The following is a 27742-nucleotide window of genomic DNA, read 5'->3' as shown; positions in this document are numbered from 1 at the left end:
TAAGAAACACCTCTACTAGGAAGTATATTGCTAAAAATTAATGAAGCACGAGTAATTTACACCACATAAATACAAGCATTGACTCTGGCCTGTATTCTTCCGTGAGATACAAAGTGCATGCATGCATAACTGTTCTTGCCTCACCTCAGATAAACCAAGGCATAGAACCATTCTCTCATATCCCTTGTAAACTGAGTATCAAAAAACAATTTGCATCCCAAGTGGTGACAGACTACAGAAGTGCAAAAGAACACTTATATCACAAGCATGGTAGCTGCATCTGCATAGACCAGTTCAAAGGCCGACTAGAAACTGATTAAAAGAGGTTTTGCAGAGTAAGCGTCCTCTTAGGAGTGTGAGCAGGAGAGCTTGAAAAATAGATTAGTGACACATTCTTCCACCTACTTGTCAGAAATGATTTTTCTGTTCAGCAACTATGTATGTATGTCTGCCAGAAATGCTCTACTGAGGAAGGGAGATAGATAGATAAAATAGTCACAGTACTGTTTCCCTTATAACTCCAATAAGACTGTGAGGCCGTTCATGGTCTAGACCCTGGATCCTTCTTTCAGCTAAATGACTTCCAGCTGTTGTAAAAGTACTCAAATCACCACAGCTCTCCAGATGCAGCGATTGAGGATGATGTTGTTGTCTAAAAGGTAGCACACATGTCCTTGATGACACTGCTTGCTGGGCAGGGGCCATCACCTATAAAGAAGAAGAAGAAGAAGAAGGAAAGGAAAAAAAAAAAAAAAGTTTGGTTTTAGGTTCTTTTTCGATTAAAATAGCTCCTTATCAAATACAAAGAGGCTAGTTGTAGTTAAGTGATGCTCCATTGACTTTGAGCAAGTGACTGGTATTTGCTAAGGAAGTGTGGGAATAGCAATCCTATGGGGGAAAAACACTGAGTGTTGTCATTCTTTTTCAAAGAAAGAGGCTCACTCCAAGCCAGGCTATGTCAGTTACTGTTTAAAAGGAATCCAAATGATATTTCCTGTAAAAGCCACTGGATTGTAACAAGCTTCAGGCTAGTGTGAAAAATTGCTCTAAGGCAGATAAAGATTTAAGACATTTATGCAGAAATGTGTTTCAGCTACTTCTGTCAAATTAGTTGATGCTTATATTGACAATAGGCAGTAGTGGGAAATCTCATTTTGTTTCCAGAATCCGAGTTAAAATTTTGGGGGTTGTGTGTGAGAACTCAAAGCACAACCAGTTGTTAGAGCAAATCACTTGTACTGTATTTGAATCAACCTCTGAATCAATCATCATCCTTTCAAATGATCTGTATGCCACCCAAACATTTAGACAAAGTCTGCAATAGCTAAACTTTTAAATATTCATCCTATTAAGGTAAGCACATTTTTTACTTTCTGCTTTCTTTCTTTAGTAGTAGGACTTAAATTTATTCCGTGAGCCCACCACAAAAAAAATTGTTTCTAGTGGGTTTTACATGAAAATTTTCTTATTAGCCTTTGTTCTTTCCAGCTTACAATTACAAAATCTTTGTAATAGCTCTTTCTTCTCCTCTACCATAAGCAGTACTGTCAAGTTTTTTTTTTTTACATATAATTCATGATTCCACTACACAGGACTATCTCCTTCAACTTTTATGTACAGTGTTCAGTCTTCTGAGAAACTCTGCCTCGTCCTGTGGGACATCATGGCAGCACAGCTTCTTGTAAGTAAGTTCCCCAACTGAAGCTGAAATAATAGTGAAGCTAAACTGGGTTCAGAAATTTAAAACACAGTGTCCTTGGAAATGTATACTCCCAAATCTGGTTTTGCATATCATCCTGAATATAGTAATAAAATGACCTGCTCAAGAAAGGTGGCACTTGTGATAGCTTCTGCCATGTGTTCTTCATCTGATTTTAAAACAGACTTGATACTTTCCACCAATTCATGTATGTCAGGGGTCATGCTGCAGGAGGATTGCCCTAGGAAGCGTGCCACAAGCAGCTTAGTGTCTATGTAAGACTTATAGTCTATCAAAGATCGTGGTCTCGCCCTCGAAGCTCTTGCTCTCAAACTCTTCCGGAAAGTGACAGTATCAAGTTCTGGTTTTAATTCAGTTTGAGTTGCAGCTTCACAGCTTAGCACTGGACCTAAAGACAAAGATCAAAATAACCAATTTACTAAGTTCATAGTACTGATAAACATATCTTGTGAGATTTCAGTACTGATTCAGAGACGATTTAGTGAAACATAAACCAAGTAAAACTGAATTCTGGCACACTCAGGGTATCAGGAATTGCTCACTCTGTACTGAATTTACTTAGAGAAAAGAGATTGAGCGCATATTGTATTAAAAAAAAAAGTCTGGAGGAATATTCTTGTGATAGCGAAGTTTGCCATTTGTGTGCACAAGTTCCCTTCTCTTTTGCTTCTAGTCAGAATTATTAGAGCTGAAATGAGCATTAATGTTAACATAAAGTCATACAAGACAGGTTGAATACAGTTTGCTAGTTTTTATGATCTCCCATAACCTTTATGTAATTTTCAATTATTACCAATCAAGAGGGCTGGAAATAAATTATTCCCAAGCTGGAAACCAGTAATATTAAAAAGTGGAAATTATACTGAAAGAAGTTCCATTCAAAATAACTTCGGGAGGGCTAAGCAAGGAGGCAATACCACTACCTTTAGCCTTAAAGGAGTCATTACTGTTAAACAGATAGATAAATAAGACGACCTATAGATTATTCAAGTACCCCTTTAATGTTGGTATTATGCCAAATACAACAATTCCAGGAGGAGAGCAAAAATTTCCCTGCGGGAGCGGACAAACTAACCTGAAGGAATTTCATTTGTTAAAAGAGCTGATTTCTGTTTCTGCAGCAGCTATGTATTTCACTTTCAGGTTCAATGCTGAATAGACCTAACCTCAATTATACATTAAGCCTCAACGGTCCAATTGCTTCTGATGGATGGATTCCATCTACAGCAGAAACATCCTGCTCTGTTTTCACAGCTATGAATAGGCTCTGCATCATTTAACTACTGCTTCAGCAGCAGATTCTGTGGGGTACTGTGGTGGAAGTTGACAGGAGGAAGGCAGAAAAAAACATGACACAGTAGAGGCATGAAAACATTCCATAATCCATATAGGCATGGTCTCAATATTCAAAATAAATGGTTGTCACTGTTGTTACTAACATGCCCCCTCGGCACTTGATTATTTTTCATAAGCGCTAGAAACATAACTACTGTGGGGATTCCAAAGCCCTCTAATAAAGGCTGCTTGACTCCAGAATAGATTTTTTAGGACGGTTAGAAACGAGAACTATGCAGCCACACCAGCTGTTTTTCTACGGCAACTGAACTGGATCACTGACCTCCCAAACTAACTATGGCAGATTCCATGGGATGTCTACTGTGTTTCTTTGGCTTCTTTTTTTTTTTTTTTTTTTTTTTGGTGAGGGCGGTGCTATGAAGGAAGAGAAAAGTGATTCAGATGCTCATACCTAGGCTAATTTTGTTTTCAATTGCTTGCATCAACACATGTCCTTCAGTGTTTGTAGATATTACCATAAAAATATCCAAAATTTCATCTCTTCCTCATCTTCCCTCCTCCCCCAAACAAGTAATACCTAATACAGACCCTGTTCTTAGCTTTGTAAGTCTGAAAAGAAGCTGAACTAAGATGGGGGAAAGGGAAGGATATGATGAAGCAAATGGTTAGCTCTAATATAGGTATTTTGTTGGGAGACAGTAGTTGATTTTGGCACTTTGCAAGCTTAAGGTACTACCCTTTCCTGATAATGTCCTTGTTTGAAATCATTACATGAAAGGATTGATACAGAAAAATCAAGTCACCTTGAAGCAGTAGGCAGTGCAGCACGGGATCACTTTTGGACCGTTTCTGTAGGGGATTGAAGGCTCTCTTTTCTGCAGGCACTGGGTTTGCATTTGAAGATGAAAGGCTCACTCTGCTGGAAGACTTAGGAATTTCTTCACCTGAGTAATCAGGAATAGTAAAGTTGAAGTTAAAGTAGTCAAAATAAAGTAGATCATAAAATAAAGATTTGCCTGAATTCTTTTTGTTTCATCTTTCCATTTAATCCTCCAGTTAAACACTACGCCTTTTCTGTAAGATACAATTGTATGCTGTGATAGAGGCAATTCCCTTTTTAGTGAATAGCTGGATAAAACTACTTGTTTTTCCTCAAATCTGTTCTGTAATTCTGTCTGATGGCATCTGGCATCATACAAGGAAAAAATAATGTTATTTCTTATGCAAGAACTAAAAGCACCAGTGACTGAAGAATCAACAAAAATTAAGTCCAAAGAGACTTGTGTTCATTTAGTGAAGTACCTTATCTCCTACTTAAATACAACCTAGAATCTCTAAAAAGAAGAAACAATGACATAATCTATATAAAGCAGTTTCTAGCCTGGAAAGTTGTAGTAGGACCTACCAACAAAGCATGGCAAGCAGGATTAAAGAAGCTATAATCAATAAAACTTCAATAGTACTGATGGAGTTATGCTAACAGTTAGTCCTTGAGGTACAATGGTGATACTGTTCTGGATTTTGTTTTTACTGCTAAACTGAAGAATTAATTAGATTTCATGATCTTATGGTAATTCTTCATAAAGCTTCAAATGCTAGAGGGATAACTGGCTAAAAGCTGTTGCGTATCCCTAGTGTGTGATGATGCAGCGCAACTGCCAAGCATCCTTGGCCATCCTAGAAGGTTGTATGTGTCCCCATATTCCCACCACAGTCAGCAGGGAAACTCCCATTTTCTTTTGACTCCCAGTTCTGCTGGCAGTGGAACTGCTTCCATCAGGAGCTACTTACAGCATATCAGTTTTGATGATGCCAAGGGAATCAGAGTTCTGCACAAATCCTCTGCAGTTTTACCACAACATAAACTATGTATAAGTTCAGCCTTTACTTACAGACTTTTATACTTTTAGACATTTACTAGATTTATAGACAACTTCACACCGAGAGACCCCATGAAGTTACTCTGCCATGATGCCAGTATATCTGTCTCCTCAATTTCTACTTCCTGTTCTGAAGATATGTTCAGAGTATTTTCTTTGCTTAAATACACTGCCCTAGCATTCAGTAAAAGCAATGGTCATTTTCGTTACCAAGATGCTTGCTTTCTCACTGAATCTGAATTTTACAGCCATGCTAAAATTTAAATAGCTCTTTACAAACCACTGATGGGGGTATAAAAAAAAGAGAGACAATGCAATTTAAAATTTTTAATCTTTTTTATCACATGAGCTCAGGTCTGCTTGCTTATGCCCATCTGTGAAGGAAGTTCTAGATACAACAATTCTTCTCTTAACTTTAAGCACTCATCATGCAACCTAGTGTTTGATATCCTTTTTCAGTTTGGACTCAAAGCGCCCAAAGAAAGAAACAACAGTTTCGTCTATGAAGGGCTCTGAAGACTAAACTTTGTCCTATCACCCTTCTGAATTTCTTTCTGGCCATCACAGCTGATGGGAAATTAGAAGCATTCAAATGTTCGTCTTCAGAGTTTCAGGCCCTGGTTTCCCATAAGAGAAGTTTGAAATAATTGTTATTTGGTTAAATACAGTTTTATGGAAAAACAACTTTTTCCTGTCATCACTTAGTAGGGTCATTTCAACTGATAAAATTCACACCAAAGTTTTCCTACAGCTTGTAATAAAAGTCTGCAGAATTGAAGCTATGCACGGTCAAATAATGGTTTTGGTGGTGGTGGTTTTTGTTTTGTTTTTTTAAGATAGCTGTTATCCCTAAGTCTGTACATTGTATCTTAAAAGCAAACAACTTAGTTGAATTTTAGAAATTAATCCCTGCTGCTACCACCCCAGAACAGTTCTGTATTTCTTCTTGCAATATGGTAGTTGTACTTCAAAGAAATAATGCCGCTGCCATATTAAGTCATTTGGATTGGACAGAATTGTTTTTAAAATTTTTTTAATGTTGTTTTACCTTCAGAGGCCTGCTCATCACCTGTGTTCACCGAATCAGTTGCAACTTCTATCACACCTACTTGTGGTGTGTCTTCCTAGAACAAAATCAGAAATTTGAGAATCAGAGTCATCTTTTTCTTTGTACTTTAAGAACCACAACATCAACCTTATAAAGAGAACAGCTTTGCTTTACTGCAAAATGCCTATGCTAATTAATTAATTCAACTAAGGCTAGAGAATTTCTAAAATTAATCTTCATCACCTAGATCAGTCAATTATATCCTGCTGAGTATTTTCTGGAAAAAGCACCTGTCTCCTGAAAACACCAGTGAATATGGATCAGGAAGCAGGGAAAAAAAACTTGTTTTTCCATAGTCACACGTGGGAGGAGTGTACATGTAGGAGAGAAGAAAGAAGGTAGCACAACAGTCCTATATAATAACCAGCAAATGGTGTGCTCCACTGTGTATTTTGTTTCATCTCCCATCATCAGATACTTTTTCCTCCATGCATCTTTCATGACACTCAATTAGGAAAAACTTCAATTGTAAAGGTGAGTTACTAACTTGTATCTTTTGTGACATTTTCAGTGATCCCAGACACATAACCAAATGTATTCTCCTGCTATTCTCAAGGAAAGGAAAAAAAAAAAAAAAAAAAAAAAAAGATGGACATTTACTGTGTCTCAGTGCAACCTTATCCTTTCGGCAGAAAAATAAAATAATGCTTCTGAACTCTTATGGACTGTACCTGTTCACAGCTGATCTCGCTCACCACAGCTTCATAAGGAGGAGGTGGATCCAGAGGGCAGAACACTTCAACTCCTTTAATTCTAGCTCCATAAATATGTGGTAATGGAATCACATCAGAGCCAAACATCCTAGGGTAAACAATACTGAATTACTCTGTCAGTACCGCTCTCAACCTATGGAAAAACATGATCAGCTACAGAGTTCCATTGGCTTACCTGTGCCAACAGACATTTTGAAATCTCAGTCAAAGCTAATGAATTTGCCAACAACTCTAAGAGATTTTTCCCAGAACATGGCAGGAAGTGTTTCCTTAGAAGGTGCCTCTCCAATGGTTTCACTAGGATTTTAAACATCTTAAGGCAGCACTACATCTAGGAACTCATTCTGGTTTTATTTCACAAAGAGCTGGGATCTGCAGGGTTCAGATATGGGTGGGATTTCAAAATAGGTCTGACTTTTTCTTAAACCCTTTTCACAGGTCTGACTTAATGAACTACCAACTGAAATTCTGATCTCACATTTTACATTCAGATACAGCTTAAGTATTACAGTTAATCAATTTGCAGAGGCATGTATGAGAAAAATATTTTACTGTTAACCTAATTTTTCAGTTTTCAGTAGAGAGTTCTCCACAACCTTAAATATAGTAGAAATCCCAAAGACCTTTTTCTGTATCATTTTCCTCTTAGAAGGTAGCTCTGAAAGAAGAGAAGTTAGTCCAGTGTCTGATGAAATTCTTTTTCGTAAATTTGACAATGTATGTTTATCTTACGCCATTTAACATTGGAACAAAATGCTGTGACTCACAGAGCTGCCACAGGAAGTTTTCCAACAAAATCTTCAGGGAAGTCTTTGATCCAGACTGCATGAGTCTTTCTCTGCTTTTTATCAGTTTCCAAATTCTCTTCACCTTCTCCATTTCTATCAAGGCTATAGAAACTTATAGTAAATTTATACTTACAGTAAGTATATAAAGCTACTCCAGAAAGGAGCTCAGGAGGCACTCCTGAGCAGGTATTGAGTTGGTACTGAGCAGAACCTCAAGCAAAACACAGAAACCACAGATTTTGCTCTCCAGATCCAGTTCAGGCTCCCACCTATCACTAGTGGACATTCTACAAGGAAAAGCAGCATAAATGGAAATCCTTCCTTCTAGAGCTCAGGGCTTGTCTAAAGGGTTCCTTCTAGAACTTAGGGCTGGAGGAAACAAAAGTGACTGAAAATCTTTATGCAGGCTGAGAGGAAAATGTAAAAGGAATGGAAATGCCTGTGGAAGTTTGCTTCAAGAGAAAAGGAATAAAATCTATTTGCAAGCTGCAAAAAAGGACTGGGGAACATTTTTGTGAGAGGCTTCTGTCAAGGAATGGAGACACTAAAGGCAGAAGCATAAAACAAAAAAAGGGAAGATCTGGATAACTGGTCATTGCTTTTTTAAATTCTAAAATTGGAGGGAAAAAAATCCCATGTTTTAGCTTTAGCCAAGCTATTTCATCAGTCCCTAAAAACTTCAAGATTATCTTGGAGAAGAATAGAGATTAGTATTTCACTGGCACTACCTCTTTGCACTTTTCCAGTATTTCACTTCTGTGCTGAATCTGTGTTTAACATAGGCTACATAACTGTAAGTGTCTTGAGCCTTAGATTCTTACTTTGTTTTTAAACATGCCTGATCTGGTCACACCTTGAGAATTAATGCTGTTTTTTCAGCATTATATCATGTTAAATTTTATTAGAGAATATTCAACCAGAAAAGCATTCCCTTAATTCCCTTAATATAAAAGTTATTCCAGGATGTGGATGTTCGGCAGTCTGTTCTTCATTTTTTAATTTCCATTCTCTCTTTCTATGTAAGCAAGAGAAATTCATGCATCAGTCATGACAATTAAATTAAGTGAGAAACAGTGGGCAGTATTCATCTAATCTTTTCTCTAGCAGTTATTCCCTCTCCAGCAAATTAGATCCCTTCCATTATTTTCCTTTTCCAGCAATTGTAACACAAGGTAAGGACTTAGGTTGAGAGACATTAATATATGATATCAAAACTCAGTCACTACAGGTAGAGAATATTTACAGATTATATATTCAGTGCTGTTTTTTACAGAGAGCATAAGATTTAGAGCAAGCAGGCATGTGGGAACAGGAAATACCAGGAAACTTCTTGAGATGATGATGTAGAAAGGTAGGGAATAACAGTTCAAGCTTCTGGGGGTAGGGGGAACCCTATAGTGAAGAGATTCTGTAGAATGTTTCCAGACTGTGATATGGTGCTACACTCTGTGCTATTTGTGTAATGGGGAAAAAATGGGAAAAGTACATCCTTCGCCATCTCTCTCCTATCTTCTATGGCCTCACCTTAGCTGAACAGCATTGCCAGGACTTTAACCACCCAGAATCTTGAATGGTTCAGTAGCAGTAAACACACACAGTGCCTGTGAAACAGCTGCCAGAAGGATATAGGCCTAATCTGAGCAACATGCTATATTCTAGAGTATATGATTTGAATAAACAGATTTGCACTTTGGCAAATGCTTCTAATCCCCAAATAATATTTTAAAGTGAACTGAGGAAGCATTTCTAAAACTCAGGCAATTGGTTTCCTGCCCAGAATGGATTCTCTCTTCTCTCAAACTCACATGCCTTATAATACTTTATTTTGTATTTTATTCTTCATATGGAAGCTCTTCTGTAACCATACATGTTATCGTGCCAATTAAGAAAAATGACTTAATTACTATTATAAAATAGTAAGATTAGAAATAGGAATTCAACAGATATTTGTAACACTGGTTTGTTTTGTCTACCACTAAATACAAGAAACGTAGAAGTCCATATATTAATGGACAAACCAATTAATTGGCTGTGCTGTATCTAATGTGCATAGAACATATGGTTCTGTCTCTGCAATTTAAAGAACGGAAGAGAATGACAGCTCATTCCAAACAAGTCCTTGGCACATACTTTGATCACTGCGATGCTTTCTTTCTCCTAGACACGCCTCTGTTTAGGAATCTCCCCAAATGCACTTTGCAGATGGCGATTCTGTCCCCTGAGTGAAGCTCCTGAGACACTCCCTTTTGCACAAAGGTTTTGGATGCTATGTTCATGGGAGCGCAGCAAAGAAAGACAGGTCATGGACACAGCTTGACATTCAGGGTACATAACAGACAGGGAGGGGAACGAAATGATTTGAGATATAAGACTAAAGGCCAAGTTACATGCAAGTCACTCAGCTGGACACTGTGAATCCATTTGAGGCTGAGTCGTATTTCCTAATCTGCCAAGAATGGAAATTAAGTCTGTCTGTTGCTTTGAACTTCTGCCTTGCTATGTCCTACTCTGACCACTTTAAAACACGTAGCCTGACTTTTAAATTACTTCACCTTTATTTAAATATCATCAACAAATTTAATGCAGCAAAAGGCAAAGTGGTTATCCATTGTTAACCTGTAGATGCCTTACATACTGCTGAGCAGCCCCCACTGTGCTGAAAATAGACAAAGAAAAATACCACTGTCAGGAAGGAGATAACTATCTAGAATGAGATGCCAGATGAAGAATGACAGACCCATTTGATAACAGAGGAACTTTGACAAACATATTTGAACAAATAGCTAATGTTCCAAAGAGAACACTGTCTTCCTAACTAAGCATGTTAAAGGCTTTAAGCAAGACTCAAACAGGATGGTTTAAACAGAGTTTGGTATTCAAACTCAATCTTCTGAGTTTAAGACCACTTTCCTCCTTTCAAAAGCATTTCTATTCCATATTACCATTTGCTAGATAAACTCACAACAGGATCTCTTATTAACTCTGCAGGTCATACACACTATTCCTGATGAAACAATGAAAATAAACAGAATAGTCCTGCATACTTCAACCAACCTCCAAAAAGCAGGAGTTTTAAACAGACTTCTAAAAAGATTGCTTAAACATCACAGTATTTCACCCAAACATTGAGTGTTCACAGTAGAATAATACAGTCTCACATGAGTAACAAACTAATAAACAGAGCTCAGTTTCAAATTACTGTGAAGACTGCATAACCACTCTGTATGCTTTCAAAAGGAAGGATAACAAAACCTAGAAGTCACCAATGAATTGCAGGAACTATAAAAGCTAGCAAATCTCATTAGTGCAAAGTTCCTACTTAATGGACCAACTACAGTTTTTTTTAACCTCTTCCCAAAAAATAAAATCCAAGCTTATATTTTAATGTTCCATGAGACAATTACACTAAAGAAAGAAGCCTGCAATAAAGGATTTTCTGCCCACCATCCTCTTAACTCAGAGGAAAACTCACAAAGCTGCTATTTCATCCTCCTCTGAATCTTTCTTCCTTAAAATTCATCTCTGACATAACAAATTCAAAAGAAAAGGGGGAAAAGAACTTATAACGATGTGTGACTATCGCCCTTTCCTATACTGATGTGGATTGAAAGGTAACATGGGAGAAATTAACACCTCTTTCTGACAGCTGCAATTTGAAAAGAAGATCAGCAAGAGCAGGTATGAATGTAGTCTGACTGCTCATAGTGGACTAACCCTTCTCAAGTGCTGAGATAACGGTAGTGATTACCTGGCCTGACAGAACAATAAAAACATACCCTTCAGTCAGCCCTAACTGATGAAAAGGTGTAATTGGAATTGTTCTGGAAGTAAAGGTCTTTGGAACAGAAAAGCCAGACTGCTAGTTAGGACCTCTGTCTCAGAAGCCTTACCAAGAAGTTAGGCCTAGTTTTCAGCCTTTGCCCTGACATGATCTTGACAGCATCATAGAAGTTCTCAATCATGTCACAGTATACTGCAGTATTTGTCTTACTCAGGAACAGCTCCTATAAAATCTAAGGTGAAAACTGCAAAACTATACCCATTAACCATATTGTATTTATACTGCCTCCTTACTCACCACAATTTAAGTAGACAATATTTTTCAGTTAGTACAGTGAAGGTTGTCTTAAATTTAGATTACACAGTGTTCCCGAAGACACCAGGAGAAAGGAAGAGCTTTACCTGTGAGTCATTCTGGGAGTACAAGAATAGAACGTTGCAAAGTATGACGGAGGTGGCACAGGTGGGACAAAATCTTCAGGATCTGAAATGTGACCTTGTTCTTCAATTTCTTCTGTGGAAACCTGAGAATCATCCTAATAAAATGCAACCTCTGTTAACAAAGCTTCTAAATGTATCAGAGAGTATTAACAGGTTACACAATTCTGTAACTTTATTAGTACCACCGTTTTATTAGGCAGTGCCTTGCACTCACTTACTGCACAGGTTCTTCTTCTTCCAAATATCTGTAAGTAACGCAGAGCAGCTGCTACCAAGCAAACTGTTGTGGTGAGAGCATTCAGGGCACAGAGAGCAAAGAGAACTTTCTGAAGAACATGAAGATTATGAAAATTAAAAGATTAAATCAAAGCATTTGTAATTACCAAAAAGGCAAAAAAACACTTAAAAAATAATTGTCATAGATCCTTGTGTTTTCTATTATGTATGTGATGCAGTCTTCTGGATATTTCATCTCTAAGATTCAAATAATTTGTAAAACTGTTTTTCCCTATTATGTGTCCTGACAGAGAGAGACAGATGGTTTAAGACTGCTCAGCTGTGATTTATAGTCTGTATATTCACCAAAGAATTATGCCCTTGCTGTGGGAAACCCAGATGTGATAGAAACACCATTAAAAGAAATACTATAGCACTTCTGTACTTGAAAATGATATTCTGGAAGTTGCATTTTCCATGTTTATAATCCAAGAAGGATTGAGTACGTAAAAAGAGATGACAAGGCCTCAAATCATCAACTAAGATTCACAACATCTTTATCTATGCAAAGCTGTCTAGATTCAACTATAGCTTTGGTTGCACAGAATACAGAAAGAACAAGAACTGCATAATTTTATTCCATTCATAGAACTAGAATTCTTATAGGATTGTTAAGATCAAAGCTGACATTTTCTCAGATCAGGAACACACTGATCAAAAATATAATCTAGAGACAAAACAACAAAACAAAACAACCCACAAACCACCACTGTTGCGAAATAGAGCATAAGCTATAAGGAGCTTATGACCAGTGTAGAAAGCCAAAAGGTAAAAAGAATTTGCTACAGTAAAAACAGCAATCACTTCAGCACTGTATTTTTGCACAAGAATGAACATTGTCAAAGTAGTCTTTTTGAGCAGTGTATATACGGTACCTTAAGAAGAAGGTGAACAGCACTGCATGACTTCACTGGGTATAGCTTCAACACATTTTCCTTTTCTGTGCACTTAGTGGGATGAAATTCTTCACAGCAGAAACAAATCTTGTTTTCACCTGTGTCCACCTATAAAAAAAATTTTTAATTTATTAGCTGTTTTGTGCAAAAATTTTAGCATAATATAGAGCTAATGCTTTGAACTATATCTCTGACTGCAAAATAGATGAAATTACAGACTTATAAAATTAAATTTGTACAGTTTAGTATGCCAGTGATTCACACATTATAAAACGGTATTTCACATGCTTCTTATCTGCAGATAAATTTTACTGATAACTTCTGGACATCTGAATACAATTTAATTCTAATCAAAGTTGCACTGATTACTGAAAAACTTTAGTATCCAAACTCCTCCAATTCCAGAGAAACTCAAAAGTTCTTTCTTTGACTGACATGTAAACCACTCTGTATATGGAATATACATATCCTCTGTATGTGAATCATGGGCATATTTTGCATCTCTAAGGATAGAATGATCCCAGAACTATACTTTGAGCGCAACCAAATCAGTAATGGTTGTGCCTTTATGCCATGTGTTTGCAATTTTCAATAAATCTTGTCATCTTAGCTTTCAAGTACAGATTCAGCATCTCTGTATCTAGAGATACTGCTGTTTATTCAGCTGTCAAACCCTCCATAGTCAAAGGCATGCATACACCAGGTTATGGAATAGTTCATGATTTTGGGAACACCTTTTGGTTTTGTCCCATCTTTCCAAGCACAGATGACTACTGAGATTCCTCAAATGTTTAACCACCTTGTCTGAGTTAACATTAAAAATTTTCAACATTGCTTCAATATATTCAGATATTGGGCCAACCTTGGCTGCCAAAATACTTGTAAACCTTGGATGCTCACTACCCAATTAATTCTTCAAATCCATGCCTAAAACACTATTACCCTTATTATTTAATTATCTTGTATCCTTCAATTTAATTTAAATTATTCCACTGTTTCTGGCTCATGAATAAACATTTTTCTGCTTCACCAGATACTCATATGAGAAAAATCTTTTGTCTTCTGTCCTTCATTGTGCAGACTGTTCTTCCTGTCAGTTAGAAGTGTTCTGAAAATCTAGTATGATTTGACCTTCCTTAATGTTTTTCTCGTAGTTCTTGTTTTAAGGTATGAACATGAATTTTTCATGGTGCTAACCAGGTGTACCAAAGAAAAAAAAATCTCACCCATAGGTTATACTGACAGATCAGTTTTGTAGTTAACTCAACATTTATGGTTTTTTCAATAGTTTCATCTTTTTGGGATAATGACAGAAAACCTTCATACTGGTTCTGTAAGGGATCATTATTAAAAAAAAAAAAAAATCAGTGCACAACACTGGCAAGAGAGTTTCTCTAAAGATGTATTTGAGATTCCTTCCATTATGACCCCTTAAAATGACTAGAGAGCCTTGAAGAGAATCACCTATGTCATCAGATCCTGAACATGGAACCTAGCTACCAGTGAAATCAAATAAAACCATTTCTGGGTTAAATATGCTCTTCTAACAAATAATAAAAGCATTCACAAGACACCTTTTAGGATCTTTAGTTTTTGGAGGTCAATGACTTAGGAAGGCCCGAATTCGAAAAAGCAAGTGTTTACAAAGACAACATGGATTTCAGTGAGTCTGTTCACAATTTTAAGTGAGTTAGCAAGTTTTCTTTTTTCTCTACCATACTGTAGCTGCATTTCAATCTTTTGACGTGCATTACTTTTATCTCTGCATATAGCACTTTTTGTGATCCTAGCATGGTGAGCTTATGAGGCACATTGTCAAGAAATACATGTTAGTTACAATGTCTGCTCACCAAATCACATCTGGGTAAACTGGACACAAACTGAGCACCTTGACATCCTAATATAAATCCAGCCAGGTTCAGAAGAACACAGATGACAGACAGCAGAACAAACAGGTTAACCTAAAACAGCAAAACAAAGTTAACAGCAGTGGGAACAGAATGATGAAACAGACTTAAGAAACCTTCAACAACGCAATTCACATTCCTGTGTCATGAACAGTACTCCCCTTCTGTATGATTTTCAAAACTCCCTTAATTCAGTAAATTCTTACTGTTAACACTTTTATTGTGTTTCTCTCCTCATCTTGCAGGAAGAAAACACATGCAACTATTGGCAAGTATAGGTATAAATGTCTGAATACTCTAAGAATGTTTTTTCCACCAAGATGTTTACAAAGGATTATCCAAATTGTCCAGCTGTCCTATAATGCCAGAACTGTAATGAATAGAAGATAAGTCAATAAAACATGATTTGCAAACTTTGAGTTATACCCTTCCACAGAGTATTTCTCTCAACACATTTTGATCAGTAAGAAACTTAAGAAACATCTTTGGACAATATTTGTTCTGCATAAAATTTTCAGAACTATTCTGCAGCACAAATAAATGAAAAATATTTGTATAGTATAGGACAGTATAGTGAAGACACAGACCTTAATTACAAGACTGTATTTCCTCCTTACTTCTAAAAACAAAGCATTTCCGTTCATAAATCAGACAATATCTTTGGTTTTATAAACATCTGAAAGAGCTACAATGGCAGAAGTAATGAAGTATTTGAAATATGACAAGCAGAATCAGTAGATAAAAAGTCCTGCCTTTATGTAGGCCTTACAACCTACAGGTTGTGCTTACATGAGACTTAGAATAAGAATTTTAAGCACCTGCAAGAACTTTTACTGTCTCAGCTCATATGAGCAAAATTTTTCTGTACTTTATGAGAAAACTGAGGAAGCACTATAGGTAAGAATAGTTCTTTGGGATAAATAACTATAATAGGTTCCTGTCCTGACACATTTAAGTTTCACGCACACAATCCCACAAAGCAAATACCAAGTCTTCATGTCCAAAAGAATCCTCATTAATAGCTATCTATTTTCTCTGGTTCCTTTGTACCCAAATTAAAAATGCAAAATAAGGAAGAGAAGGACTGCATAAAGCACAGGCTCAGGTTCTTCTCCAAGTAATTTTACAAAAGATTCATCAGCAGTAATCAATTCATAAACATGAATACAGCAATACCTTTTCAAATGAATTTGTCTGAGTTATCATGCTTAACTACTTAAGTATCTGGACTATAAATAAATCAGAGCTGTTGTACCAATTATGATCCTGTTTACTGAAGTTCAGGAAAAAAACAAATCCTGAATGGCTGAGAGTCAGAGAGCATTACTGTGCAAACCTGTTCCTTAAATTATAACATCCCATTATGAGCAGCCATTGCAGAAGGGTGACTATGATACTATCATATGAGGTTCAACAGAGTCCTGCACCTAGCAAAAAATAACCCTAGGTACCAGTACAAACTGGGGGCTGACCCTCTGGAGGGCAGCTCTGCAGAGAAGGACCTGGGAGTGTGGTGGATGACAAGTTGACCATGAGCCAGCAATGTGTCCTTGTGGCCAGGAAGGCCAATGGTCTCCTGGGGTGCATTAGGAAGCGTGTTGCCAGCAGGTGGAGGGAGGTGATCCTGCTCTTCTCCTCAGCCCTGGGGAGGCCTCAGCTCGAGTCCTGTGTCCAGTTCTGGGCTCCCCACTACAACAGAGACATGGAGCTACTGCAGAGAGTCCGGCGTAGGGCTATGAAGATGATCAGAGGGCTGGAGCACCTGCCCCATGAGGAACGGCTGCAAGAGCTGGGTCTCTTCAGCCTGGGGGAGAGAAGACTGAGGGGGGATCCTATCAATGTGTACAAGTACCTGAAGGGAGGGTGTCAGGGGGATGGGGACAAACTCTTTTCAGTTGTCCCATTCAACAGAACGAGACGCAACAGGCACAAACTGAAGCACAGGCAGTTCCTCCTGACCGTGAGGGGGAATTTCTTCCCTGTGAGAGTGATGGAGCCCTGGTACAGGTTGCCCAGAGAGGTTGTGGAGTCTCCTTCTGTGGAGATCTTCAAGGCCGACCTGGATGCAACACTGTCTATCATGCTGTAGGTGACCCTGCAGAGTGGGGAGGTTGGACTAGATGATCTCCAGAGGTCCCTTCCAACCTTACTGATTCTATGATTCTATGATATAAAGCAGGCTTTAACCTCAAAACACAGTAATTAACAGAGCTAACAGTACTTCCCTGAAAATGAGGGCTCCTTTGTTTTAGATACACTGAGAACAATCAATGTTAAGAGCAACAGTATTTTCATGCAGCTTTGTAAATACCATAAAACCACAGATAACAATTTTTAATATTAGTGTGGACTTTAAAAGCCATTTTTCATATACATACAGAATTTAATCATTTTTTGATGTTAACTTACTGCTCAGCATTCGGATGAATCAATACCACTTCTTACGATCTTACCTACAGTATCTCTGCTACCTTTCTGATCAAAGTTACTCTGAGGAAACTGATGAATAGATGGACATAAAAATCATATGCAAAGGATACTTTTCCTCTGTGTTCAACGCAGGACATTACCAACCTGAAACTTGACAGTTTTATAACCGAATTAGAAGTTGTTTTAATGTAAGATATCTTCATAACGCAAATCTCAAGAAACTAGTTTAAGGAAAACTAGAAGTTTTATTTCAACTGATGAAGAAAATGAGATCCTGAGCAATGAAGTTACTTTGCCAAAATCATAAGCCAAGGTGGATCAGAAAAGAAAAGAAAGGCAGAAACAAGTTCATACATTGGTGTACTTCCTCTGGTACAGAAACTGTTGTAGAAACAAAAACCTCCAGTACTCCTAAGGTGTACAAAATCTTAGATAAAAAACATACAGATTTCCTAAAGAAACATGTTAAAAGAATAAAAAGGAAGAAAAGTTGTATCATTCTTACACAGATGCAAAAGCAGGATGATAATTTGTACACTGCTGATGTTTAATAAATTCTAGTGTACAAAAGTGAACTCTTGGTCTATGTTCTACTATATGTATGGTCTATTTGCCCCTGCAGAACTTACTACTCAGAAAAACCCAATGGAGATGAAGAAACTAAAAAACAAATTTTCTATATACAATTGGAAATAAAGACATTAGCATGATCAGAACTATCAGATTCACTAACACAAGCAAATAACTATTTAGTAACAGAAATAACTGTTTGGCAGAATTTGTAAAGAGTAAAAATCCTTTTTCCTTCTGCTCCCTTACTGGTTAGTATTTTGGGCTACCCCTTTCACAAGTACTCCAATGGCACAGTCAAAGCATCTTATCACTGATGGACTAAAACACAACCTTTAAAGTGGTGAACATGTCTTCAAGAAGCACACTTTCAAGGATAAAACCCTTCCTGGAGATTACTTAACATTACTTTAGGTACAACAGCAGAAGTGTTGACAGAACAGCAGGCAGGATTTAAGCTTCAGAAACCATAATGACTCCTGCATCACTCATTTCACCAGTTTTAGAAACCTGTAACAAAGACCTTACTTTGAAATTACGTTTTCATTAGACATACTACCTATTGGACTGGGTTTTGACAACGACAAAAAGCAAAGATGGGTTGGAGAATCTTTCAACATAGGCCAGGAAATTCAGATTATGGTTTGCAATTTTCCAGCAATGTATCCTTTAATTGTTTAAAATAAAATATTTTTGAACTATTTGGCCAAAAAAAATGCAAAAAGAAAACAAAAGTTTCTGCAGTGGCTAGCTCAACTCAGAATCTCAGTGTTAAAGGAAAGAAAGGTTATACATCTTACCATGTAGTCCAGTGACAATTATCCAAAGACAAGTAAATTGCAAATTTCTGTATGATACAATGCTTTTGAAAGCTACTCCTGCAATGTCACAGTTTATATATTATGCTTTTCTCACAGCTTTACTTCAGAAGATATATTCTCCTACAGATGGAAGATTAAATGCCTTCCCCATGACTACTTACCTTCAAGTAAAAACAAATAAGGTCATTTTCTATCGCAGTGAAAGAAGATTCCACCCATTTGTAACCAGAAGAAAAAGTATCAAAAGTATAAAAAAGTGTATGGAAGACATTGACAAAGGCAAACATGCTATTTTAAAATCAAAACCAGAGGTAACTAGTCTTAAATGCAGTGACAAGAATAGAAACAAGTCAAATTATGGCATCAGTTTGGCCCACTGCCCTTAATCTTTCCAGTGTTAGATATGCACGTACTGTGGACAGTCTTGAGGAACACTTACATGAATTAAACTACCAAAAAGCAAAGTGTATTCTTATGTTAGATATATTATTTATTAATGCCTTGCTTGGATAATTTCTCTCCAGGAAAAAAATCATCATGCACTTTGAAAGTTCTGTCTAAATGCTTTCAGCCAAACAAGCGAACATTGCTGCTGAAGCTGATGGGAGTCTTGCCATCAGCTTCAATGGTAGCAGGAGCAGGCCGGACTTGAAGACTAAGGCCACGACCCTGTAACTCATTCTGCCTGGGCAGACTATTATGCCATAAAGGAACTGCTTTGACTTTAATACATACACGCTATTACAGGACTGTCACCCAAACAGGCACTTAAATAGTATGTGAAAGAAGAACACTTGCTCCATATTCTTTAACTTACATGCCTTTTTATGTCCTACATATATATTTTATAAGCATCTTTCTAGGAAAAGATGAATCAATGTGTTAATTTTCCTCCAGATATACAGCAGCAATAACTAGATCTGTATTTGAATCAGGACATTAACACTGAGCTACCCCACTTCTAAAAATTCAGAGAAACATGCACCCCCTACAATAATTCTCACTGAAGCTAAACGATTGCTTACTATGAAGCATGCTGCTAGAGTGAGTTTTGCAGTACTGGGGCAAAAATCTGCAGCTTCTATTCACATTGGTTTATATTCTTGCTAGCAGTGAGGAGCCTGCAAAGCTAAAATGTATGGAAGTTGACTTCACCAGCACCAGGACTCTGTATTTAGCTCTAAACCTTAAATCTTGATTAAAACCATGCAAAGTAGCTAAAGTGCAGACATCACAAAGGCAATAACTTTCCCTAAAAATTTTTATACAAAAACTGCTGGGAAATATTTTTCTTCTGATAAGATTTTTCAGTTAAAGAAAAGATTTGTATCAAAATTATTCTCCAAAAAAATCTTTCAAATAAAAGAAGTCTGAATTCCAAAAACCATACTGTTTTCCAATCATGGTCTGAAAATTTTTGTCATAAAACCATTTTATAATTAAAAATGTTTTAAATAAAAGTTTCAAAGTCCTACCACTACAGAACACATTGTAAAATACTAGGAGAATCCAGACTGAACTGCTTGGACTAAACATCCAACTTAAGTAAAAAAGCAGATTGTTTTTACCTGAAAGCTGACAATACCTGTAAATACCATGACTATAAAAGCTTACATGTTATCTAATAGAAGAACCATAAAGCATTCGATACAGCTGAATGTCAGAGTTCTATTCACCCCATCTGCATCTGCACTGTTAATTTCTTGATTGCAGATACTGAAGTATGCATTTGTAGGTACTGAACTGCTCCGCAGTCCTCATAGTTGCCAGACTAATAGCTTGGTTATGCCTTCCTGCATGATTACACTCCTTTCAACTTTCATGCCCCTCATATTTCTGATCACAGCTGATTTTCCTTTTAGCAGCAGAACCAAGCTTTTAAACAGCCACCAGAAAAATGCCTAATCTGAAGGCTCTGTTAGTGAAAGAAAAAAGAAAGCCTCCTAAAAAGCACACTCAACAGGACTACAACCAATTCACACATGACTGGGAAGGAACGGATGCTTCACTAGCAACATTCACCAGAGTACGTATGGCTCCAAGTATCACCTGAAAACGCAACTTAAATTCACAGTGCATTGGCTTAGCATAAATCAAGACAAAAGTAAGGGGACTGGCTACTATAGCAAGATTTAAAAATGCAAATTTCCCTTGATGTGTAGGCAATAAAACAAGCAATGAAAGAATCTAGGTTTCTTCAGTTAAAAAATACATTTTAAGATCCTATGCAAGGAAACAGTCCAGGAGCAGACAGAAAGCAACCACCTTCCATAAAATCAGAGAACATTATCTAGCCCAACACTGTTTAGAGCCAGTACCCAAACAATTTTGGAGAAAAAAGAAAGGTTTTTTTCCCATGAACACACTCTGACAGGCATATAGAGGAGGAAGCTTCTCTTCTGGAAGAAAAATCACTTTAGAACAGAAATGTTACAAGATGACTGCCAAAGTGGCTTGAGAAGTAATATTCAGATCAGAAGACCTCAACAATTAAAAGCAAGGTAGAATTTCAGAGAGCTGAGGTTTCTCAGCAGATGACTGAAGACAAAGCCTGCCTTGCAAGAACATCCTTCAAAAGACCTGATTACAATTCAGTTTTGTCTTGCAGTGCTATCTCTGGGACTTACTGTTTACTTACCATCTTCCCACGCTGTGTTACAGCCTAGGTGGCACAGAAGAACAAATGTGCCCTCAAATTTTATTTATTAACAGCAGGTCTTACAACAGTCTACTCCCTTCAAGACTGATGGTACTGAAGACCACCACCAGTTTTATTTAATTGTTCTCTCTTCCTCTCTCCCCTTCAGTAGAGAAAGCTAACAAGCCCTCTCTGCCTTCAATATTGCAGCCCTTCCCAGTCCTCCTCTAATGATAACAGAGTCCTGTGCTTTCCCCTGTCCTGAGCACAGACTTACCATCATGGGAAAAGTAACTCAAGCGTTTTTATTGCAAGGATTCAGACTGAAAGTGACAGCTGTCTTCCCCTTCTCTCCACATCATCTCTTCCCTCCCCCCCCCCTTTTCCTCAGGCTGGCTGCAGCTTTTTTACACCATTCTTGACAGGTTAATGACCCTCAAAAATAGCTGCAGGTATCCTTTAATCTCCTGGGCTGGTGTCTGTGGGAAGACTGTCTGAGCCACAGGACTGTTTGGCTAGTCACAAAGAACACACCAAGGCAATGAGAAGTTATTACCGCAAAGGTGAAGATGGAGAGCAGTGTTTATCAAGATTAAATATATTGCTGCAGTGAAAAGCAGTCATAGGAAAATAGCTGTATTCCAACAGATTTCAGAGATGAGGTGGTTTTAAATTTTTATGAGTATCAAACAGATACTGATTAAGAAAGAATTGGAATTTTTTAAATGGGGTGATGAAAAATGTGATTTTTTTAAAAATAAAATTCTGTAAGTATGGCAAACAAGCAGTTAAAAGAAAAAATAAGACACTAGAAGAAAATACATAAAATACTATTATTATGTTCTTAAGACTAAAATCTACCATAGACTACTCTGAAGAACAGTGCCTCCTCGTGGCCAGATTCTGTAGCATTCGGAGTCACCATGATTATCTTAAAACCCGACTCTTGAGAGAGCAAAAGGATGGAACACAGATGTTTATGCTTATTTATAGTCTAATTGCTACATCTGAGAACTTACATCAAGGTAATCTAAAGTCTATATCAGACTGCCTAATTTGGGCTGAAAAAAAGCTATTTGGAGGGGCTTAGATCCAGTGATGCATCTTTTTTTAGATGAAAAATTCTAAAGGGCACTTAAAAGTGCATGATATGAAGAAATTAGGAAACTGAACTGAGTAACTGAAAAAAAAAGAAAGATGAGAAGAGGCCTTTGCTTAATAATATGACAGCATCTAAATATTGAGATATAAGTATGCATGAAAAAGAATAACGACCATTGTTGATCCCAAAAATTTATGCTATAATTGTTAAACACAGTCCAAAGACAACACCTACAGATGGCAAAATGCTAACATAACTGTTGCAGTACAGTAATTCGTAACAAGCACTTGGCATAGTCTTGACCCCTTTACCTTCTTGAACAGCAACAGCACAGGTACCCCACATGCTAAATATCTAGATTCTGTGGCAGTCTTGTAAAACTACCTTCATATGAAATCAATCCTTTCCATGAAGTTTATTTGCCACACATACAGGCATTCAGTACACCTGGCTCCTATTTGAATTAAGGCATGTCAGGAAGACAGCTGTGGATCTCTGCTTCCTTCATAACAGGGAGGTGGCTCCATTGCTAGGGAAAAAAAATGTGAAAGTCTGGGGAAAGGAATCCATTAGAAGCGTACTTAAAAGGAGTAAGTGTAAAGGAGCTGAGCATGAGGAATAAAAAAGGGAGGTGCAGCAATTACTTGAAAAAGGAGCATTTATCAACCCTAAATTCATTCCTAGTTTATAGTAATGATTTTTTTAACTTTAAGCCTTGGTATAAGCAGCATTATCACTTAGGCCTCTAAAAACCTGTTTTTACAACTTGCAAGGTCATAGCTTCCATAAAAAAAAAATCATGTTACTACTAGAAGGTGGATATATTAGAAATCTAACCCAAAATGAATATGCTCATAGACACTGACGATCTCTTCTTGATAAACTGTAGGTAGTTCTATACATGACTCCCTGTGAGTGTTACTTTACTGCAGCCCTCTAAATTGTTTAATCACTTTTACAGATGCTGATTTCCCTTTCTGTACTTTTGGTTTCACAATCTGACTCTCAACAATCAAACTATTCTAAAATACACATACAAAAAAGAAAAGAAATACATGTTCAATTAACAGTCATACGACAACAGAGTAACTGTGGCTGGAACGAACCTCAGGATGCCTCCATTCCAACCTCCTGCTCAAAGCAGGGTCAACACTCAATTCAGACCAGGTTGCTCAGGGTTTTATCTAGTCTCAAAAATCTTCCCAACTGCTGCACAACCTTTTCAGGAAATAAAACCCAACTGTCCTAAAGATTACTTGCATATAAATGAAAGGAAGAGTTTGTTCTCTAGTATTTAGGTAAAACTAAAACGAATCCCTAAAGCTTATACAAAGCTTAAAATTTATACACAGGAGAATACGAAAGAGAAAGAAGTAAGAGACAAAAGGACACCACAGCAACAAAATGCTGTAGTAACAGTTTGGAACATAAACAATTTAGAAACACTGAGCACCTTACAGGACTCAGACACTTCAAGACAGATGGAATTTATAGTCATTTTCATGAAAATACAGTGCTTCTAAAAACTACCAGATTGAGAGTACCAGGCACTAACCTCCTCTATTTATCCACAGAGCCAGCATAAAAACTTGTTTTGCTCCTGCCTGTGCTAACCAATGCACCATCAATGAGTATCAACCGAGTTGAGAAAAAACAATTCATCCAAAGCTCAGATTTCTGATGCTTCATACTTTTCCCACTGACGACCATGTGGAGGTTCAGCAGAACTACAATACTTCACAGATCACTGAGAAGCACCACAAAAATAAAATAATTACTTTGTTGTGGAAAAAGTCTGAGGAGTGACAGTATGGCAAAAAAAAAAAAAAACAAACTTCAAATCCTTCTTTCAATCCCATCTCTCAGACACTGAAAGCCACATAGCTTTAGATTTCACTTACAAATAGGAACAGCTTACATACACATCAATTTACTTCTCTTGGAACAACGTAATGTCAAGTGGACTTGAAAGAAAAACATTGGATACTGTAATACAGCACTGCAGAAGTTAGCCGTCAGGCACTAGCACAGTGTAACTGAACTGAGCTTTTAAACTAATTTCCTTATTTAAGCTTGAGCAGCACTGTTTCAAAGAACTCATTTATTCTAAATGAGTATTTTCTTTTATCTACATAAACATACAAAATGCTCCAAGAAAAAACATTAGCACTTTCTCCAAACGCAGTTCTCCTTTGCCCTTAACAGAGACCATGTTCTTAAAGAAATTAATACAGTCTTTCTTGGTTTTGACTTCTCTTTCAACAATCACAATTCCACAATCTCCAAATAGATTCAATAATAGAGCTTTTTTCATGGAGTAAGAAGTTAGCTTTTTGTTAATGACTCTATTAAATCAAGAGCATCTTCTGGCAATTCCTTTATAATAAATTTTAATCCATACTTACCAGAAGTATCACTGGTCTCTTCCATGTCGTTAAGCCTATGATTCCTGATAAGATTACCTGCAACATCAAAAAATATAGTATTACAATGAAGCGAACAACTCGACACAAAATTCCAATGTGCCATTTATCACTCCTATGATAAGAAGTAATTTAGAGTGCTAAAGCAATGCTGGGAAGTGCACTTTAAAGTACAGAATCAGAGCCTCTACTGATAAGATTTTTTCACTTCTAAGAGCATCCTATCAAATAACATAATCAGAACTAATATTTTAATATACTGTTCTCTTATTTTCATTCCAGTAAACATGCATGCAGATGGAAAGTCATGCCAGCAACTCCCACATAATTAATTACCTGAAAAAATAAGCCTTTCAACTGATGATATGCTTCTTTTAACACAGCTAAGCAAGTCTAACAAGTGGCTATCCCTTCTCCACTCTTGGGCACCCACTTCTACCATATTGTTCGACTCTGTGACTACATGTTTCTGCCGCTTCCCTTGTGCTGAGTCCGGCCTTCCTCTGACCATTTCAATGAAATAAACCCCAGAGAACGAACCCTACCAAAAAAACTGAAGAGTTTTCCAAAAAATCTTATCTCTGAACTGATTCACTACAAAGCCTAGTGAGTGCTAGTATTAATGTAAGGAGGGAGGACAAAGTAGAAGCATCCCCTCTAGCAGCAGTTAGCTGTTAGACCAAATTTGCTGAATCACATGACTGTACCCTAGGACTTTACTTTGGAGGGCAAAACAAGAAATGAAGGAAAAAGGTATTGCTGAGAACTGAAGCAAATAGCATACCACAGTACCCTCTCACTGGAAGGCTGGGAACCCAAAAGAAAGACATGTCAGTTTTTCAGCAAGCTCTGTAAACAAGGAGGAATACTTCCGGGGGGGGGGGAGGTGGGGGAGGCTTTGTGACTAAGCCAATCCACAGCAAAATCCTAGCCTAAAAAGAAACAAGAACATGAGAACAAGAAATTGCCCACTAGCATTTTCAATAAATCCCTTCTATAACTTCATTAACTTGACATGATTAACTGGTCTAGCGTAACATGCGTATATGACTTGGCCAAAACACCTACTGATATCACCACTGGTGTTGCAAAACTACATACATAACTTTTCAGTTTCATAACAAAATATTTTTTGAATTCTTACGTGCAAAATAGTCACATGATTTTATTATAAAGTACATCTATACTGATGTGAATTGGTGCTTTGCCTAAAGGACAGCAAGACTGATTTCCTTACGCCTCTTAAGGCTTTAAGATATCAGAAAAGAAAACCTTCCTCACAATTTTCCTGCTTTTCACTTTATTAGTGCCTCACAATCAGGATGTTGTATCTAAAATGAAAAAAGAGACACATCCTCAATTCCAACTTTCAATTGCCTGCACCTTTCCAAGACGTTCCTGGGCTAGAATCTTTTACTCATGCTGTTGCATCTGAAAATGCATTTTTGGTAATTTTTCCTGATCAAATACATTATTATTTCAGAGCTGCTACTAAAAAAGTAAAGGTATTTTTTTCTTTAAAAACAGATTGATTATGTATATCTTGCAGGAGTAATTTTAAAACACTCTAAAAGTATAAACATGGTTTTGTGTGCAGGCCTACAAGAAGCTCCATAGGCTAGATGTATTTAAATAAACTTATTTTAATCTAGAGTAATAGTAAGATGAAAACTGGCAAGAGAGACACTCAATGTATACACTAGGAAGGTTTGGCTTATTTTCCCTCATTAAGGCTGTGTATACTTTCAAGGATGAGTATTTCATTGTACACATAACTGGGTATAAAATGACGTGATCCCCAAACCACAGATCATGATGCACATTTCCACAAGTTGTGAGCAACACTCAAAATTTAATATAAAAATTAAAACTGAGGCCTCGATGACAGTATCCAGATCACTAGCAGGAGCAGAGCTTATCAGCCACACAACATTACTTGCAGGTTGCTCAAGGGCTCACAAACTTTAATCACTTTGCTGTATTTTTGTACACCTGCACATGAATCCTGAAGGTATGAACTATCCCCTATTCCTACTAATTTTGCTTCTGCTTAGCACTGTGATACAAATTACGTATTCTCTGTTTATAAAGGTGCAGTTTAAAGCAGAGTCCAACAGGAGATGGAGTAACTTTCCTCACTGCTCTTTACAAAACAGTCCTATGCCTCTCCACTTCTCTCAGAGTATTACTATTTCATCTCTATCTTATTACACTAACTGCTCAAAGTATGCAAAAACAATATACTACGTGTATATATGCACCACTGCTAGAGAAAACCTGGTTCCTATCGCATGCAGTACTCATTTTTCAGGATAAAGCGCACATCAGAAAACAAGTTCACAAGTTAGCTGCCTCGACGTTTGCTTATTGCCCCGTTGGCGCTCACGCTGCCACCGCAGGAAGCCTGTCAGCAGAAGCGTGGCTGTTATTTCCACGCAGTTAACAGCAAGAACTGTTTCCTTTTGAAAGGCGGGTGCCGGCGGGCGCTCCCCGAGAGCCGTGCCCGGCCGAGGGGCGCCGCCGCGGGGCCCCGCGGAGCCGCTCCGCGCCGCTCCGCACTCACCGAGGAGCCGGCCCAGAAGGGACAGGCGTTCTTCACCTGCGCCGAGCCGCTCAGCGACAGCGCCCCGAAGCTCAGCGCCACCATGCAGCAGCCCAGGACGAGCTGCAGCAGCCCCAGGGAGAGCAGCGGGCGGGCGGGCAGCGCTCCGGACCCCGGCCTCGGCCCTACGGCGGCGGCGGCGGCGGCACGGCGGGCGCAGAGAGGGGAGAGCGCGGGCGGCCGCGGCCGCGGCGGGGGGAAGCCCGCGCGGCAGCAGCGGGCGCGAAGAGGCGGCAGCGAGGGGTCAGGCGGCGCCGCCGTGGCGGCGGCGGCCGCGGCTGGGGCGGGGGGCGCGGCGGAGAGCCTCGGCGCGGGGCAGCAGGAGCCCGGCAGCACCACCGGCAGCGACAT

General features: G+C 38.0%; 1 protein-coding gene across 1 annotated transcript; it reads right to left on the bottom strand.

Moving 5' to 3' along the window:
* On the bottom strand, positions 1–27742 carry ENTREP1 (endosomal transmembrane epsin interactor 1). The gene is made up of 11 exons (XM_062600382.1): positions 27353–27742; positions 24772–24828; positions 14749–14859; positions 12878–13006; positions 11945–12052; positions 11688–11821; positions 6676–6805; positions 5945–6020; positions 3820–3960; positions 1819–2108; positions 1–708 (listed from the first exon to the last, which is right to left on the bottom strand). The coding sequence occupies exons 1-11, from the start codon at positions 27740–27742 to the stop codon at positions 496–498; spliced, it is 1779 nt and encodes a 592-aa protein (XP_062456366.1). The 3' UTR covers positions 1–495.

This window comes from Rhea pennata, chromosome Z, assembly GCF_028389875.1.
Source record: "Rhea pennata isolate bPtePen1 chromosome Z, bPtePen1.pri, whole genome shotgun sequence".
Taxonomy (NCBI): domain Eukaryota; kingdom Metazoa; phylum Chordata; class Aves; order Rheiformes; family Rheidae; genus Rhea; species Rhea pennata.
The sequence above is the reverse complement of the archived record's forward strand: the minus strand, read 5'-3'. Positions and strand labels throughout refer to the sequence as shown.